Source organism: Cynocephalus volans, chromosome 8, assembly GCF_027409185.1.
Source record: "Cynocephalus volans isolate mCynVol1 chromosome 8, mCynVol1.pri, whole genome shotgun sequence".
NCBI lineage: Eukaryota > Metazoa > Chordata > Mammalia > Dermoptera > Cynocephalidae > Cynocephalus > Cynocephalus volans.
This window is the reverse complement of record NC_084467.1, coordinates 60,379,046-60,399,390: the sequence shown is the minus strand read 5'-3', so window position 1 is coordinate 60,399,390 and position 20,345 is coordinate 60,379,046. Positions and strand designations below refer to the sequence as shown.

The window sequence follows — 20,345 nt, the reverse complement described above, 5'->3', positions numbered from 1 at the left end:
GATCATATCAATGGAAGCAGAAAAAATATTTGACAAAATTCAACATCCACTCATGATAGAAATGCTCAGAGAAATAGGAACAGAAGAACTTTCTCTGCCTGATGAAAAGAGCATCTACAAATAACCTACAGATAATATAATTAATGGCAAAAACTAAATGCTTTACCACTAAGGTCGGGAACAGGCACAGATGTCCACTCTTACAACTCTAACTCAATGTTAGTGCTCAAAGTTCTAGATGAGGAAATAAGGCAAGAAAAGAGAATAAAAGACATAGATTGAAAAGGAAAAAATAAACTGTTTTCATTTGCAGATGACATGATTGTATACATAGAAAATTCAGAAGAACTAACAACAAATTCTCCTAGGTATGCAATGAATGCATGTATGGTCACGCAAAAAACATGAAGTCCTTGGGTGTAAATCAAGAGAAGCATGTACAGGACTTACATGCTGAAAAGTATACAATGCTGATAAAGATATTCAAGAAGATTTAAATAAATGGAGAGACATACTGTATTTATGGATCAGAAGACTTAAAAAGTAAAGATTCTCTCCAAATTGATACACTGGTTTAACAAATTTCTATTAAAATCCCGGCAAGATTTATGTATGAATATATGATTATTCTAAAATTAAGAAAGACAATAGAACTAGAATAGCTACAACAACTTTGAAAAATAAGTATAAAGTGGGAGGAATCAGTCTATCTGATTTCAAGTTTATTATAATAATCAAGACTGTGTGGTATTTGCAGAGGGGTAGACACATAGACCAATGGAATAGAACGGACAACCCATGATAGACCCATAAAAAATGCCCAATGATTTTAGACAAAGGTGCAAAAACAATGTAATAGAGGAAAGAATCTTCACAACAAATGGTCCTGGCCCTGTTGGATATCCATAGGCAAAAATAAATAGATCTTGACTTATGCCTTACACTTTATATAAAAATTAACTCAGAATAAACCACAGGCTTAAATGGTAAATGATAAGAGTATGAAAAGACAAGGTATGGAGTTGGAGAAAATACTTGCAACCCTTGTCTCCAAGAAAGGATAGTACCTAGAATATACACTCAAACTCAACAGTGAAAAAATAAATAATCCATTTAGACAATAAGAAAAAGAATGAAGAGACATTTTGCCAAAGAGGGTACAGAGATGATAGCAACTAAGCATATGAAAAGATGTTCAATATCATTAGCCATTATGGGAATTCAAATTAAAACCACAATGAGATATCACTACACATCTACCAGAATGAAAACAAAGCATAGTGACAACACCAAATTAGGAGAAACTGGATCACTCATATATTGCTGCTGGAAATGTAAAATGGTAGAGCCACTCTGGAAAAATGTTTGGCAGTTTCTTAAAAAACTAAACATGAAAGTACCATATGATCCAGAAATTACATTTCTGGGCATTTATCCCAGAGACATATGAAGGCTTATGTTCATACAAAAACCTGTCCATGAATGTTTATAGCAGCTTTCTTTATAATAGCCCCAAACTGGAAACAACCCAGATTTCCTTCAATGGGTGAATGATTAAACAAACTGTGATGCATTCGTACCATGGAATACTACTGAGCAATAAAAAGGAAGGAACTATTGATACAAGCAACAATCTGAATGAATCCCCAGAGAAGTATGCAGGGTAAAAAAAAAAGCCAATCACAAAAGGTTACATACTGTATAATTCCGTTTATATAGTATTCTTGAAATGGCAAAATTATAGAAATGGAGGGGGTTACAGAAATGCCAGGAGTTAACAAGAATTAAAAAAGAAAAAATACAGGCAGTATAGATAACATAGTCTTGGAAATCAGGTGAACCTAGACTTTACTCCTTCCTCTGTCAGTTTTTAATTATGCAATCTTATGCAAGGTACTTCACCTCTGTGCTTATCACATAAAACTGTAGATAATAATAAGTGCTTAATAGAATATTCTGAGGATTAAAGAAGATAATGTAATACATTGAATGTATTGCTTAGTACATAGTAAATACCCAGTCAAGACAATGAGAATAAAAAGTTCTTGAGTAAAGGTCTGATTGTTCTTTGGCCATAGCAATAAATAACAGCCAGAAAGAACTGGTTTTAACCAGTTGTAATTAATCAGTGATAACTTGCTTTAGAAACTGCTTCTGAAAGTCAGCCAATCAGCAACAGTCTCACGCAAGTAACCACACTTCCCCAGTTAGAGCTTTGTCAATGAACCCCTAAATATTCTAACTTCTGAAATTCACCAATCCCTGAATGCTATGCCTCCCCAAAACCTATTTTGCTCAGACATATTGTGCCTTACAAGTTATTTGTTAGCAAGCAGTAAATTACACATTTGTGTCAGATATTGAGAAGAGACCTCTTTTATGGATGGGGACAGAATACAGAAAAAATAAATAAATAAAAATTAAAAACCCCAATTCTGCCGTAAGTAGAGATGATACTACTTATTCTTCACTAATATTTTAGGTTGCTGTGATTCATCTTCATTTTTCCCCCTAGATACCTTCTTCCCCGTCACTATATGTGTTTTCAAGACTACTGTCCAGATGAAGAGAACAGTCTGTATTCATGCATAACTAATTCAAAAAGGATGCAAACTCATGACCTTGATCTCATTAACACCTATTGTTAGAAACAAAGCTAAATGAAAGTTAGCTTGTCCGTAATTAACAGAGATTTTTATCGAAAATAATAATAGCTACATTAATTAAACACTTATATGACAAGCATTGTGATAATATTTTATATCATGATCCTAGTTAGTTTTCAGAACCACTCTACAAGGTATGTATTGTTTTCCTTTCTTCCTATATGAGGAAGCTGAGCAACAAAGTGTGATATGCTCGAGGGTCAATTAAAGACAAAATTAAGGCTAACAGTTTCTCCTGACCTTCTGCTTAAAAGAGAGAAAAAAAAATCTTAGTAAAAACTAAGGAAAAAGTTGAGATAATGTTATACTTTAGCACATAGTTTTTATGTATTAGTGTAATTGTCATTTTGCTGGGCTTGTCTCAATATTCAGTGCAGTTTTATCACTTTTACAAGTGGTTTTGGTGACAGGACTCAGGTTCTTTTGTGGAAAATGGAGGCTGCATCAAACAGGAAGGGATGACAGGAATCTTAGATGATATAATCAAGAAGTCTGATGTGCTAAGTTACTGAGAAACAAAATGAACAAAATGACTAAATTCAATATTAGGGAAGGATCTCCAGGTATGTTGAGTCATGCTTAGAGCTCCACATTCTATTTGTTCTGTGATTTGCAAAGGTAAGTTACAAACTTACAAGTGTTTTAGATGAAAGAAAATGAAGGTTTGAAAAATAGATGCATTTCAGAATCTCTAAAAATTTTGATTTGTGTTGGGTCAAGAAGAACTTGAAAAGCACTCCAAAATTCTTTAAAAACATATGACTGGTGCCAGGGATTCTTTCTCTCCTCTGTAAATGGAACAGAAGGAACCATACCACACTGTGCCAGAAAGTTCTAGCTAAGTATGTATTAAATATATTTCTAATATTGAGGGTTATTTAATATTGCAACAGGGCTATACTATAAAGTTTTCCAAATTTTTTTGGTTGGGTGGTATGGGTGGGATACAATAAAGTAGCAGTATAATATAGTGGTTAAGAGTAGGCTGTAGACTCAGACAGCTGTTTCCAGCCCTGTGTTCCTCAATTCCATGCTCCAAGCTCCTGGTCCTATAAAGCTGTGAAGATGATATGAGAGTCTATGTTAAGCACCTTAGTACGGTGCTTACTATGTTTTGTAGATATTATTTTTATGATTATGATATCCACACTATTAAGCTAAATTGTTTCTTCTTGTTTTATTTGCATTTTGCTAGGCCAGTTTGCAGTCAAAATCTATGTTCTCCCATTTGGGAGTTAAAAGACAAATTTACACAAATAACGTGGAAGGGACCTTTGCAGCTTTAAAGAGAGAGGGCAGGAAGTTATTTCTTCCACTCTGGATTTTGGTGATACTGCATTCTGCTGGCACACTGCAGTATTTTTGGAGAGCATTCAAAATATTTGCTGATCTTGAATTTTTAGAGTCAGATCCTGGTGATATACTTCAGTGTCTCAAATGGTAGATAAAAAAGCAAGGCAATAGGGCCTTTCACTTCAATGCATGTGCCTTAGGCTGGCAGCTGGCTGATAAGTGAATGCAGTCATCACTGACTTATTGAATCTTTAAAAACACATTCTTCTATGATTAAATGTCAATCTACAAAACAGAGATTTGAAATTGGAAATTATTGACTAAAATGAAAAAAACAATGGAGCATCCATAATAGCAGAATAATAAAATTAGGGCTAAGTCTACACGTTTCAACCTACAATTTGTTTTGTGATGATACTGACATACATTCTCAAAATAAAACAAAGTAGAAGATGTTAGCAATAATGATAAAGTCTGATAGTAATTTCTTTCACCCTCAAGATTTCTAAGAACGTATGGGTAGTGGAGTGAGTCAGATAAAGACGAAGTGGCAAGAAATGAAATCTTACATCCTGACATCCTCTACTTAGCAACAATCCTCGATCATCTGCCAGATGTCATGTTATGCAGGTTTTCAAATTACATACTCAACCATGAACATTTTTATTGTATTAAGTTAATTTTGCATTTTTGCTTTTAGATTTCTCCCCAAAGATAGTATAAATGTTATTGAGTTACTTGTTATTGAGTTATCTCAATTTTCTGAAGAATAGTCATTTATTTTAAGAAACATCTATGTCAAATATTGATGAAGTAAGTATTCTAATCTGCCACTCTTTCTATTGCTTTAATCTGTGGCAAGTTTATTTTCTACCTCTGAGTTAAAGCTATTTGATAGACATTCTTTGGGTTTGCACTTTTATTAAAGAAATAATTTAGAGTCAGTCTGAATGAGAAGAGTCCACTGATTTTGTGACAGTGTGTCCTTCAGTACTAGAGACAGCTGTATTGTTGCAGTGGTATCAGGAGATAAAGGGACGTGCTCTGTGAGTTAAACAATAATGTATCAAGTGAGAAAAATCCAATACAAAAGTGACTGTCATTCTAAACAATATTTTATTCAGCTGTCACTTTTGCTTTAAGTTAGAGAATTTTTTCATTTACATTTCCACAACCTCCTATCCACATTATTTTTGAGAACAAATCTAATTATAGTAATAAAAAATAGTGTTTAAAATATCTATAACTTAATATACTAAGATCAATCAATTAGTAATATATCATCCTAGTTCTTAGGATTAACAAAATAAATATTTGAAATGGATCATTAAATCAAGGAAGTTATTTCATTGATTTCTTCAAACTCATCTTCCCAACTCAGCTACTATTATTGAGTCATGGAGCTGCCTCTGAAAGGTCTTATTTTCACGGAATTTTTTACTTCCTCCAGGCCATGTAATCTTGTTTTGGCAAATAATTCTTGTTTAACAAGTGAGTCTCTCTCTCTCCCTATATTTATATATATATAAATCATCTCTATTTTATATAAAAAATTTGCAGTCATGGAGGATAGTGAATCTAATAGGATGTATTCATTCATATTTCCCTAGCAGAGCAAAAGGCATGGCTGTATTGATTTTCTGGAAAAGATAACATAATAATCAGTTAAGTTATGTTTTAAAAGACTACATTTAATTCATCTGAATAAGAGTTCTCTTACTGATTACATAAAAGGAATACAACTTGATTCGAGCTCCTAGCTATTCCTATAATTGCTCTTTGGATTGTTGTGCATATTATAATTTGTACAACCTCAAACAGTACATTTGTATGCTGTTCCAGACAGTAACAAATATTATTGCCATAAAGGACATGCTGAGGCAAGTTTAGTAGGGATATAGACATAGCTATGTTAGGCAGGGGGAGCTAGTGGGTGTCTTAATATGTCACTAATATATCACAAATGTAAGCATCAGAAATCTCAAAGAGCCTCCTACTGGTGTTTGGTGGGTGCCTAACAATGTTATTAATAATTGATCCCTAACCACAAAAGTTACATAAGATATAATTTTTTACCTACCTGCCTCTCCTACTCCTAACCTCTAACTTGGAGGGATGTTTGTGTGACAGTGGGTATGTTTGCTTCCCAGACAACTGGTGTGATTGGAACTACTGCTTAAAAGTTCCTTTTAACCAGAGGGTGAAATGGGTGGGTACTTACTAGTCACACAAATGAGTGGGTACTTACTAGTCACACAAATAATCAATAATCAGTTCTAGAGTATTTCTATATGCCGAAACTCCAAGGAAAGTAGGGTTACATTACTGTAGATCTAGAGAGTCATTTTCAAAGTCCCATTAGGAATGAAGGCTCCTTTTTATGTGACACATTTGTTATCTTCCCACTGTTCCACTTTTCTTTTACGTACCCTGAAAAAAAGTGGCTTTTGGTCAAGAGAAAAACTACATATATTTGTATAAGAAGTATCTCTAGAGGGGCTACAGATTGTGTGCTGGAAGGTTTTGTTTTGTTTAGTTTTGTTGTTTTTTAATTTAAAAAAATCTGTGATTGTATGATTTCATCAATCTGCCTTTTCACTGACTCATTTCTTGTTCTGGGGCAGAGCTCATCAACAGCAATTTCTTCTTGAAGCTACATTTCCTCAGCAGTCTCAGTAGAATATGCTAATCCCATGGACATCAGTGCAGTCTTTATATTGCTCTGTACAAAGTTCTGAGTGACTCCACCATGAGTGTGGTGAGGGAAAGAGGATGAGGGAAGCAAGAAGAATCTCAAGTTACCAACTGACTCAAGAGATCTCTTTTCCTAATGTTTAGAAAAATGTTTTGAGTTGAAAACGACTCGATGTAAGGAATGGCAATCTGATTTTGAGTTTTAGTGACTACCTGGTCTACCAGAAGGAAAATTTACTCTGGTCAGTGAAAAATTTGCTATCAGAGAAGAAAAATGAGGCTTGGAAAGAGAATCAGGAAAGAGAAAACAAGGAAGAAGGTTGGTATTACTCACAATGATAGAGAAGATTGTTCTTCTCATTTGATTATGGACTGATGAAGTAAAAATGTTACTCCTGGGGGTTCTTCACTGTTAATCATGTATATTTCTTTGGGAGGGAAAAAATAAAAAGCTTATGCCAAAAACCTACTCTACCTGATATATTTGCTACTATACAAAAGGAGAGGTTAGCTACAGCATTGACAATCACTCAGGTTTTAGAATCATTTTTCAATTTCATTCTTACTCCAAACCACAACGGATATTCTTGACTTTGATGTTGATGGAAATAAGAAACATTTTTATTTCCCTGTCTCTTATATATAAGGTTTACCTGGTGATTTTCATATTTTGTCTTCAACATCTTGACTTGCTCTCTTATAGCCTCAAGGTCTACTCTATCTGGCATTACTACTTTTTCCAATATTTAAATCCTTATTTATCCTTCTTATCTATTCTGGACTTTCCTCTATTTCTATGTAAATGAACTACATTCCTCCCCAAGCTTTGATATAAGGGATGTCAACAGCACTATGCCCAGTCCAAGTTAAATTGCAAAAGCCAAGAATTATAGTTATTTTTATTCCAGTACGATGTATCTACAGTATAGATAGCCATATTTCTTTCCAGTGGAAAAAAATTTTTAAAAAGTTACTTTTCATTGAGTATAATTAGGTGGTTACATATTTTAGATAAGATATGTATAAAATAATAAAATGCTTTTATTTAAATTCCTAAATGGAGGGCTGACCGGTTAGTTTAGTTGGTTAGAGCACAGAGCACAGTGTTATAATACCAGAATCAAGGGTTGGTTCAGATCCCCATCCCAGCCAGCCACCTAAAAAAAAAAAAAAAAAAAGAAAAGAAAAGAAAAAAGAGAAAAAAAGAAAAAGAAAAGAAAAAAAAAAGAAAAAGAAATTCCTAAATGTGTAGGTTAAGGTGATTTTTCTTATGTTGTACTTTAAGGATCTACTTATTTTAAAATGACATTAGTTTACCCTAATGTCATTCTTAAATGACCCTTTGAAAAGGTCTACAATAGACTGACTTTTGTTACCAAGTGACAAATTGATCCCAGTAGAGATTTGATCCAGTTGATTTAAAAAACACATGATGATTTGGCCCTATGGTCAATAGTGAAACAACTTTTAATTTTCAAAAGATATTGCATAAAAACATTGAAATGCATTATGTTAAAAAAAAATGACAAATACCAAAATTAAATAAGCAATGAATATTTCTTTCCAGAAACCTAATTTAAAAATTTGTTTAAAAATACTTCATATGGCTCTAGAAAAGCAAAAAGTACATTTTGGAGGTGGGGTGGGGGAAGGAAAGTATAATAAGAACATGAAAATAACCCTGTAAAATTTCTTCTACTTTCTCCTGATAAGTTCCTGCGCATGCCTCAGAGACAACAACCCTGGAAATCCCAAAGCCCTTAACAGCTGAGCAGATGGGAGAAAATCACAGAAGTTCAGCATAACGGTTAAGTCTGTGAGCCAAGACTAAATCAGCAAATTTTATACCTTTCTCTTTGTCTGTGTCCATCCTGATGTTGACCTTTTACCCATCTTTATTACTCCAGCTGCCAAGTGGTTATGTGTTGAACTTAGAATGCTCAGGGAAGAAACAGACCCTCAGGGAGGGAAGAGTCACTAATGCCAAGAGACCTTTGAATGCCAAGTCTTTACATATTAAAGAACTGTCAGATTTCATATTGTTAGGATTTTGTAGTCTCTTGGTTACCCATTCCAGAAGGGAAGTATTTGAAGTTTTATTTGTTTTAATATGTCACCACAGTCTTTTTGCTGCAATGTTTTTCTGCTCCACCATTTTAACATATCCTTACAGGTATTAGCCTTCAATTTAAAATCTCTTCAAGGATATTTAACCTGCTTAAGACTCCTAATAATTTTAAAAGACTCTGTTGTTTTAAAATTAGAGATAAACAATCTTGTCTTTCCTATGGAGGATTTGGCCAAATCAGCGTAACATCTGAATTTGAAATAACAATGCCTTTGCATTTATCTTTTACACTATTTCCTTTATATTATGTTCTGTTCCATATGGGAGAGTAATCTAAAATTATTAGTCATTGTGTGAGCTTGGCAAGTAACTGAAACTCTAAGTCTCAGTTTCTTCTTTCATAAAATGTATGAAATAATAGTGCTTACTTCATATGGTTGTTGTGAGGATTAGATGAAATACATGAACGCCTTTAGCACAATGTCTGACATAAAGTAAAGATTTACTGCATGGTACCTAATATTCTTGCCATAATGACTGTGGCATAATCCACTAGACTACAGGAGTGAGAGAAGTGATGTGACAGGACTCTAAAATACAAATACTGCTTCTGAAACCATAGTTTTCAGACATTGCAAAAGTTTTTAATAGCAGTTCTTAAGTGCTCATACAGTACTGCCTGGAATCTGGCAGTGCGGGGTGGAGAATGATTTACATAGCTGTGAAATGTTCTTTTAGCAGTGACTCCTAGACTTTTTAAATAATAGGCATTAAAACTTGAGATTTTGGGGACTGACATAGCCAGTAAGGATTAAAAATCTACCATCTATTATTATACCATTATAAAAACAACACAGGATTGAATACCCTTAACATTTGCCAGCATTTAACCTCTGTCTTGGGTATACAGGAGAGTGACAGTAGACAGAGAAACAAAATTGTTTCTGAGATGAACACTTTTTGTTTAATTCTATTTTGTCTAAATCTTTAGACCCACAGCTGAGAAGGTTCCCACACTTGTTCTTCTAAGGTGCTTGGTGTGCTGGTAGGCATGGCCACGAGTATGCCAATATCACTTCAACCAAAAAGCTGTGATGTCTGCACAAAGAGCCACAAATTCAGTCAAAGCCTTCTTGTAAAATGGATATCCCATCAAATTCCTGCAGTACCACAGTAGTTTCTGATGGTTTAGACACAGAGATAAGATTCAGGCTTGCAGAAATGGACTCAAATGGGGCACTAGCTAAGAATTCTTCACTGCTTATTTGCCTTTGATTCCTCATTCAATTTGTAGTTGCGTTTCTAGCCTAATGACTACTCACTCCATGACAACTGCAAAAGTAACATTAACTTTTAAAAACATTCATTGTAGACTAAAATACAAACCCTATAAATAATAATACAATTATCACACATTTCAGTAAATTCTGCAGCCCAGGTTAATACTCCCATTACCATTTTCATTTCCTTAGGTTGATTCTTGCTGAATATTAACTTGACATATTCAACTAAAGCAGGTGAACAGTTCTATTTACAGGTTCTATAATCTCAGATTTTAGACAAAATGCTATAACATGGGGTAGTCAGAAGCTGCTTATCATGACAGTAGGAAGATACAAATGATTTTATACATTAAAGACATGATAAAGTTTTAAAGATATAGTATATTATTTCACTTTCAACAAGAAGTATAAAAGTTTAATAAAGTTTTCAGATGGATTAAACAATTATTTTAGCTTTCAATAAGGTTAACCAGCTCACAAATGTTTAATCAATCACAGGATTGCATGGGGTTCTTAAAGCAAGTAGGGAGGCAAGCAATGTTCTTTATGACTTGCATTGATGAGATAATTAAGTGTAATTTGATGGACTTTGAAAATAGATTTCATGTAAAATGGATATATGGATGGATAAAGTAAACACTGTTAGTTCCATTTAGAGTAATAAATGAACAAGACTTTTCCTTTTAAGGTAAGATGGTAGTAACCCTTTGCAACTATGTAAGTGAGTATAATTCTTAGTTTGGTCAGACAACCTACCCCCAGCTCCGATGGGTATTCCCTCAATATCCAGCCATCCATTCATTCTCTCCTCTTTCCTTGTAAAGAAACAGATTTCCTCCCTTTCTTGTCTGAGACTTCCAACTTCCTCTTCACTAATTGCTTCTTCCCTTCAGCCTTTAAAAATAGTAAGGTGTCTGCCATCTTAACTATTCCTTCTGTCTTCTTTTTATCTCCTTCTAGATTCCATCGTAATTCACTTTCCTTTCAAAAGGAAACTATTGAGTTTTCTAGGTTTCTCTCTCTATTGACCCCTTTAATGTAAGATCCTTTGGATTTTACCCCATCATTTAAGAAAACTGCATTTGCCAAGACCACCAATGACCTCTTTGTTGTAAAATCCAAGGGGCCTTTAGTCATACTTATCTTGCTTGATTTTTGGGGCATCATTTGATACTGTTGACCAATTTCTCCATAAAACATGTTTTTTCACCATTTATTTCCAAGGTATAAATTTTCCTTGTTTTTCCTTCTATACTTTTCTTAGTGGTCATTGGAGTTGAATGCCCCATCTATTCTACTACAGCTGATCAGTCAAAGCCAGTCATGTAATCCCATTCCTCTTGTTAGGGATGGGAAGTCCTTAGCTATTTTGCATCAATAAGCTGTTAAGGAGAGACTTGTTAAAGGAGTCAGGAAAGAAAGGTTTTGCTTACAAGAGACATCTATGGAAGCTTGCTTCTCTCTCCTGTTGAATTTGAAAGAGGAAGCTCATATCATCAATTGTCATTGGTAGTCATCTCATAGACTTTAGGATAGAGCCAACAGTGTGGTGACAGAGTGGAATGGGAACAAAATCCCTAAGTATTTTAATCATATAGCATAAATCTGAGGCTTAGCCTAGATCCTGATTATATATGTTAGCTAAATATTTCCTTAATGTTCAAGGATGTTTCCTTTGAATTTTCAACTTGCAGTAGAAATCATCCTATTGATAAAAATCTTTGCTTATTCCTTCTCTGTCTCTTCTTCCTAAGTACATCTGTTAAATGTCAGTGTCCTATAGGGTTCTGTGTCATCCTTCTGCCTCATTCCTGGTTCAATTATGACATATGTTCTAGTGATTCCTAAATTTGTACCTCTAGCTAAGATTTCTCTTCTGAACTTCAGATAAATATAAATATCCACTAAGATACCCTAAAGATACTTAAAATCAACGTATTAAAATCTTAACTCCCCTCCCCTCCTCTACTTCTGCCTATTACTCTCTCTGAATGTCCCTCTTAGTGAAAGGAACAGCAAATTAGTCTTCTGGGTATCGAACTTGAAACTTTCATCTATCTCCATTCCCTATGTCCAGTCAATCACAAGATCTTTTTGGCTCTACCTTTTAAGACCACTTTGGATCTACGCATTTCTCTCCTCCACCTGTTGTTTCCATCTCCTCTCCCCTGGATTACTATAGAAGCTTCTTAACCAGTTCCATTGCCTCCAGTCTTTCTTCTCTCCAATTCATTCTCTGAAAAGCTGTCAGAGTGATCTCTAAGTGAAAATTCAATCCCGTTCTTTGCCTGTGTAAAACCCTTCGATGTTCCCCTTCCCATTTCCTATGGAATAAATTAAGCCCAGCATAATCTAGCTTCTGCTTATCCCTGTAGCCTTATTTGAAACCACTATCCTCTCCTCAATTTCTTTAGTTTCCTTACTAAGCAGATGCCCTTTCCAGGTCCCGTAACGGCCCTGTATCCCATCATTATAGCACTCACTCACGACATATTACATTTACCTGCAGTGCTGGATATTACTCAATAGGCAAATCAATAACATGAGTAGGACCTGCAAATCAGTGGCATTACCAATTATTTTCAATAATGTAATTTGATATTTAATATATTTTTAAAAACCAATGAAGTAATCATCAAGGGAAAAAAGTCACCCAGGTTACAAAGAATGCATGCAAGTAGGTAATGCTCATTTATGTAAATTCTGAAGCACAATGGTAAAATAAAAACTCATGACCTTAAAAACTAGAGTGTAAGAATCACAACTCTGTGTAAGAACTAGAACACTACTAACAATCATATCAGCTTCCTCCCTGATCCCAACCTGTCCTTTCCCTTTAGAGGTAGCCATAATTTTAAATATTACATTTACCATTCCCTTCTAACAATAGCTTTCTTACTCGTGAGCTTATATATATACCTAAACAATATATTTTTAGTTTTTCTTGTTTTTGAGATTTGTAAATATGGTATTCCTGATGTATGTCATCTCATGAAAAAACTTTTTCCCACTCAAATTGTTTCTAAAGTTTAAACACATTATCGTAATTATAGTTTACTATTTTTATTGCTGTGAGATATTCCTTTGTGTAACAGAATTTATTTATATACCCTTCTGTAAGGGTTTTTCCAGTTTTCTGGTATTGTAAACGTTACAAATTTCTTGACTGACATGTACAAGAATTTAATACTTTAGGGGGAGGAGAATTGCTGGAATGTAGGGTATGTGCATGTTCAGCCTTAGAAGACAATTTGTTACCAAAATGATTGTACTTTATATTCCCAAAAGAAGTATAAAAGAGTTCCCATTGCATGCAACTTGTATTTTTCAGATTTCTTAATTTTTGCTAGGCTAGTAAATATAAAATGGCATTTCATTTGCAGTTCCTTGACTGATAAAAAAGTTGTTTTGTCTTAATGTTTATTTATCTTCCTGATTCCCCTTGTATTTGACCAATTTTGAAAATTGTGTTGTATGTCTTTTTTATTGATTTGTAAAAGTTTAAAAAAACATATTGTAGAATACAAATTCCATGTCCCTCATATATATTGCAAATATATTTTCCTACATGTGGCTTTCATTATGGTGACCTATCAAGTAGTATTACAATTATCTACATATCACTCAGCATACTTTTCTAGACTAAAAGGTTCTTGAGGTAAGAAACCATACCTTATTCATATTTTGCTTCCTCAGGATATAGCCAGTGCTCAGCACATGGTAGTGTATGTACAGTTGCACACTAAATGTTTGTTGAATGAATTGTTATAACTTTAGAAATGGTGAATCAATCATTTGTGGTCAAATTTCATTTTATGCAAATTGGCTATAACACACTGCTGAAGCCAAAAGATTCAGAAATATATGTCACACAACTCTCTGTACTTGCACTTCAAAGGTGGGTGGTAGGCTCTAGTAAGACGTGGTATTATTTGCAGAGAGGTGGCAAGATGTTGTTTATAAACATTCATTACTAACTCTGAACACTTAGCAGTGTTCGTTTTCCATTTCTTTCAATGCACTTACAGTTAAGCAAACTCCCTCTAGTTGGATAATATTTAGTCCGAAGTTGTCACAAAGTTAGAAATGAGATTAAGACACAAGATATGGATTACATATTGCAATGGATGTGCAAGATTCATGGTTGTGTCATCAATTTGAAGTTGATTACCTTTTTAGTAATGGTGTCCGGAGGTACATCCCGCCTCCCAAGTGGATAAGGATTCCATTGGCCACTAGGAGATACATCTTCTTGTCCATTGTCTAAAATGTTGCTTTGCTGGGACGGGGTCTATTGCAAAAATGGTATGGCATTTTTTAGTGATGTAATAGAAGTTTACCATAGTTTTCTGAAAAGAGTCCCTAATGATTATGGTAAAATTAATTTTGTTTAATTGCAGAAAAACATATATCCTGAACTGGAAATATTATTATACACTATTTACTGGGTAAGAATTATAAATTGACAGCTTTTTGGAGTCATTGAGAAATATAAATATAATTAAAATAACCATCTTAGAGCTATTTACTGAATTTTTTAAGAAAAATTTAGATTATTTACAACAACCGAATAAAAATAATCAGAATAAAATTAACCAATTGTTAAAAACCACAACATTTAAATCTTGCTTAATTTGTTTCTTTAGTATGATCTTACCGTTTGAAATATAAATTGAAACCATATAGTACATAGCATGTAATTTCCAATATTCCAAGCCATAACCAAAAAAAATTTTAAGACTATATTGATTCTGGGAGAATTTGCTTTGCATTAATCCTAAACAGTGTTAACATTGGCATATTGCAAGATTTATGGTACTATGCTATTATCTACAGACAACTTTGAGGGAAAGACTTTAAAGCAAGATTGAAAATATTATGCTATTAGAATCAAAGTGTAAATAAATCATGTTTATTTTGATTACCAAATTTATTTATCTGGATCACTTATATATTATAGTTTAAACTCTTCATAAATATTTTATTTTTAACAAATAATAATACCCCTGTCTTTTTTATTACTAATATTAGATATTTTAGGGGGACTCCATATTCTAACCAGTGTAATAGCAAGCAATTACACACCATCAGAAAGAGAGCCTACCGCGGAGGAATTTTTTTGCAAAGGTGTTTTACTCCCCTAGCCTACAGGATACACAAGTACTATTTGGTTTCCTAGGGAATTTTTATAAGGTTGAGATTGTGTTTCCTATGCCATTTTCTGCACATGGTCTCTGAAGGATCCCTACTGATAAAGACTAGTTAGAGCATGTGTGTACAGCTGTATGTTGAGAAATTGTTCTCCAACCCTAGAAAAGGAGAATTGGGCCATTCTCTTCATAACATGCCACAAATGGGCTGTTTTTCAGATTTCATCTGGTTATACTGAGTGGTCCTAGTTTATTGTTGTTTAAAAAAACAATTGTATAACCAACCTACCGGCATTCTGACCACATGCATTTTTAAAAATCACTGCTTGCAAATATTTAAAAATAGGATTTATTGCGACACTGGATGAAGTCTTACTAGGGTCTAATGGATATAATGAAAAGTAAGGAGATAACTCAGTTTTCTTCTTGTACTTTAGCCACATGAATTCTTTTTTTATAAGCCTGTCAGAAAGTGTGAAAAAGAGGAAAAAGGTACTGAATTTAAGCTCCTGGGTTATTTAGGAATGAATTTATTTGTGTTTTTTTTTGAAAAATAAAATGTAGATAGCATATTTAAAGTATATATTACTTGAAAATAACTAGGTAGCTATTCAATGCTTGCCTGTCTGTTTTCAAGCATTGGTTTTCTAGTCTTTACCTTTCCCAGGTTAATGTTTGTATATGCCCATACACAACTTTTCTAGATATTAAAATAGGGCAAATAAAAACACTAAAGTGAAGCATTTAAAATGTAATTGCACAGGCTAAGCACTACTGACCAGTGTTTTCTTTTTGAATTTTTAGTAGTGCCTATGTCTTTTTTGGCTTGGTTTCTTTGTCAGTGAAGTGGGATAAAAAATATGTTCATCTGCTTAGGTCTGTGCAATGCAGATTTTTGGGAAGTAGCCAGAATTCAACACAAGTTTTCTTTTTTTCTTCCATATCATCCCCATCTCTGCCTCTACTTCTACCACAATTGCTTCCGCTGCCCAGACATGACTCCTAGTCACTGTTAGAGAGCAATCAAAAATTGCAAAATTCTTTTTGGTGTAAAAAAAAAAAAAAAAGCTAAATCCCTTTAGTCAAAATTTTAATATCATTATGACCTAGGCTCTTCACTAGTTTAAAAATTAATCTCTCTCTTTTAAAAATGAAAATTAGCAGTTACACTGGTTTTATAATACAGGGGCCAAAGGGAACATAAACATGCATACATATTAAAAAGATACTTTTCACTAGACTGCAAAATTAAAGGAATTTCCTAAAAGTGATTTAATTTATTAATTTCAAGAATGCTTTGGCTTTTTTGTTTTTCTTAACTGAGACACCCTAGGGGTGACTTAAGTCTGCAGAACTAGAAAGACCATGAAAACTATTTATTGATGGATGGACGGTGGTGGTGGTCGCGGGGACCAAAAAGAGAATTATGCACTATATTCCCATTCTTTTCTAAAGGAGTATAGCTATTGTACATAAATTAAGTTGTTTAGCTGTTAAAATTCTATAAAAGATTAAAAGGAGCAACTGAAACATGTAAAAAAATATATAATGAAGCTATCACTGTTGATATTTATTATTTCAGGGAAAATAACCAAACCGAGTTTCAGTTATTCATTCAATTATTTCTCATACCACATTCTTGAATTTTTTTAGATACTTTAAAGTAAGAATGATTATTATTTTTTATCATATATAACCAATTAAAGATAAAATACATGGAAAATCATCACACTGCATTATTTCCTTAGCTTCTAAATTCTGCAGGTTCTTAATATTTCAAAATAATGGAGAAAATGTCCAGTGTGATTTAGTGAAAATTCAGAAATTATTATATTTGACAAGAAATGCAGTAATGCTGCTGACTAGAAGTCTTGCTGAACACATGCTAGTCTCAAAGACTAGTATGGACATTTGTAGATTTAACATTTATAATTTGATTACTGTGAATGATCAGTGTCTATTTGAAGAAGTAATTTCTAATTTTGCTGAGACACAAATGTGCATGAATATGTGTCTATATATATCTGTATACACATGACATATACATATGTCTATATACACATTTTCACATGTACATGAGCATGTGCATGTGTGTCCATATGTATGTACATGTGTACAAACGTGTATGAACAGAATTCTCGTAAGTGAGTAAATGAGCTTAGTTGATTGTGCAGCTTTGCTTTGGTCTGCTAATTGTTGGGTGTACAGTATGCTTGTGAAATTATACTTCCTGCATTTTATTGGAGAAATTATCTGAGAGAGGTATTAGAATTTGGCACTTTGCAGACGTCTTGGGACATATCTCTTAAGAATGCAAGGACCTTTTTTGCTCAGTAATTGACACATAGTTTATAAAGGTCATTACCACAGATTCAAAAAATTGTTTAAAAATACTTTTCCTTAAAGTATTTCCAGTGAAATTATTGTTACATTATTTTTCAGCATAGCTTTTTTAAAAAATAGGTATTACAAAGGCAAATATAGGTGGAGCTTTGATCTAAATCATTATGATTTCATGGGGTTCAATTTGAAGGTGGTAATGCAATGCCCAAATGATTTTTTTTTGAGGTTGCCAAGTGATTTTTAAACCAGCATTTCATTATAATGATGGCAAAGCATTAATATGAGTACTAACATTATTATTTTGGTGATTTTAGCCACTGGATTTATATGGATTTACATGCTGAAGGCTTTTTTCATAATTAGAAAGGTAAGCAAATCTTTCTTGAGGGATAGGTAGCCAATAGTAAATGCAACCAAATTGATAGAAATTATAGGTATGAGTTGCCCCAAGGTGCAGTATAAATCTTGCTTTGCTTTCAGCAGAAAAATAATGGCATTAAGTAAGTAACCCTTGGCACTAGGATCAATAAATGCATACCAAATGTTGGTACTATCAGATCCTGAGTCATTTGCACAGATCCAGTAAAAAAGAACATTAGAAATTTAAAAATATAGATACAAACACTAGTATCTAAACTTCTGTAACTCAAAAGCTGGTGGGACAAGAATTAGCTAACTAATTTATGAACTAATAAAACAGACACCGAGGACATTTTCTTTCAGGCAAAATTCTATGAAAATATTATTTAATATATATGCTTCCATAATTTCAGCCTCCCCTCCCCTGAAATTATAATTAATTTATATTACTGCCTGATTCAATAAGCCAATAAGCAGTAGATGCTATAGTATAAAATATGGCTGTAGAAGTTAAGAAAAACAAGAGCAAGAAGAGAAAATGATCAATTTCTCCAGTGTAGAAGACACTACACTATTTTATACCAGCAGTCAGACACCTGCAGACAGGGAGTTAGGCAAGTTAGTTAGGGAGTTGTCTCTCTGGGGCTGCACTGGCCTTGATGATTAACGTTTGATTTTTCTTGGGTCTCTAACCTTTAGCCTTTCAGTGCTACCAAACATATTTTTTGGTAATATCAAGTGCTCAGGAAATGCAAGTGAACCAGAAAAAAGCACAAGGTAATTACCAGAATTCATTAAGCTCGGCTAACTAAGAGAGCACTATACCTGTAGCACATAGGGAATGATTAGGGTCATGATATGTTTTGGATTAGTTAATATATTCTATTTTTGTATTCTTCTTTCCATCCCATAATATCCACTTCTTTGGATTGTTTTGAAGATGATGTGAGATAATAATGCATATGAAAGAGTTTTATCAACTATTATGAGTCATGTTCTATGAAAAGGTCGGGTTTTATAAACATTTGAGAAGGCATCACATAGTAGAAAGAGCAGGGACTTGGCTACCAAGCAGAGTCACATTTAAATTCTACTTACTACTATTCTAGTTGCAGGGATATAACACTAAAACAATACAGATACAGGTGAGTTCTTTTGTGTGACACATGAGCCTCAGTTTACTCATCTATACAATGGAGATAAATACGTTCTTGGAGGGTTTTTACAAATTGTGAGAAAATATATATTTAAAGTACCTCATGGCACCAGGTACATAGCTGTTTCTCAGTAAACCCTAGTCTTTATTTTTCCCCCAGTAGAAATATTTATTCATTCTACTATTAGTCTAAGTAGTAAAAATGGTAGTTTGAACTGACATTTTACAATGTTGCAATTCTCTCTGATAACATAAAATTTCAAGACAATAGCTAAGCTCAATTACAATAGAACACATCTGAAGAAGCACATGGAACCATTAATAACATCATAGAAAGTTGCCTTAAATGCTTTTTGGAAAGGCAGTAAATAAATGATAAATGAATAAATGAATGAATGAATGAATAAATAAATAGAAAATACTAATAATTTTATAATTTAATAGCTGATTTATATGTTTTAAATGCTCTGGTTCATATAAGCTATTAAATTTTCTAGGAAATTAGCATGAACATCAATAAGTGAAGATATTAAAGGATATTAAATTCATTAAACTAATTTTGTTATATTTGTTGGCATTTTTTCTTTTTCTTTTTCTTTTTCTTTTTTTGTGTGTCTGGCCAGTAGCAGGGATGAGAACCCTTGACCTTGGTGTTACAATACTGCACTCTAACCAACTGAGCTCACCAGACAGCCCTGTTGGCATTTTCTTAATATCTTAAAGGATTCTATGAAATTATCGTAGAAAATGTAATATACTGTTTATAGTATAGAAAGCTTATACTTAGTCTATAATCCATGAGAAATCTACAATACTCAGCGTATAGTAAATATGAAAAAATTAGAAATATTCATAGTACATACCAAAATCTGGGAGAGTCTTCCCTTTTCAGCCATATAAGTATTCACTACGTAAATACTTTATCAAATGCAGAGCTTTTCAGTCTTCATTCACAAATAGTTACATCCTTTTATTAGTCTATTAACAAATTTGTTTAAAGATAGTCTCTGTGCAGCCGAGGAAATGCAACAATGTGGTCCTTCCTCCCAGTTTCAAGGGGCAAAGTTTGGCAAGCAGAGAAGGTGGGCATAGTGTCTGGCATTCAGCCCCTGCATATTCCTGGGGGATTGCACCACCTGCACAAATGTGTGCCGCAACTCCATTTCCAGTGCTTAATTTCTAATAGGTGAAAACATTAATTTAGATTTTTAGGAAACTTCATACATTCTTTATAGGACACCTCAGAGTCATTAGCCACAGCACCTAACTGGAGATGACCAGTATTATTAATCAGGAATTTTAAGAATAAAAGAGCTCCAGAATTTCTATGGA

General features: G+C 33.5%; 1 protein-coding gene across 2 annotated transcripts in view; it reads right to left on the bottom strand.

Moving 5' to 3' along the window:
- LRRC7 (leucine rich repeat containing 7) overlaps positions 1-20,345 on the bottom strand; it is a 422,920-nt gene that overhangs the window by 58,627 nt on the left and 343,948 nt on the right. For both annotated transcript variants that reach the window (XM_063104407.1, XM_063104408.1), the window contains one exon: positions 14,176-14,295. In XM_063104407.1, the coding sequence (XP_062960477.1) occupies positions 14,176-14,295 (120 nt within the window). The remainder of the gene's footprint in view (positions 1-14,175; positions 14,296-20,345) is intronic.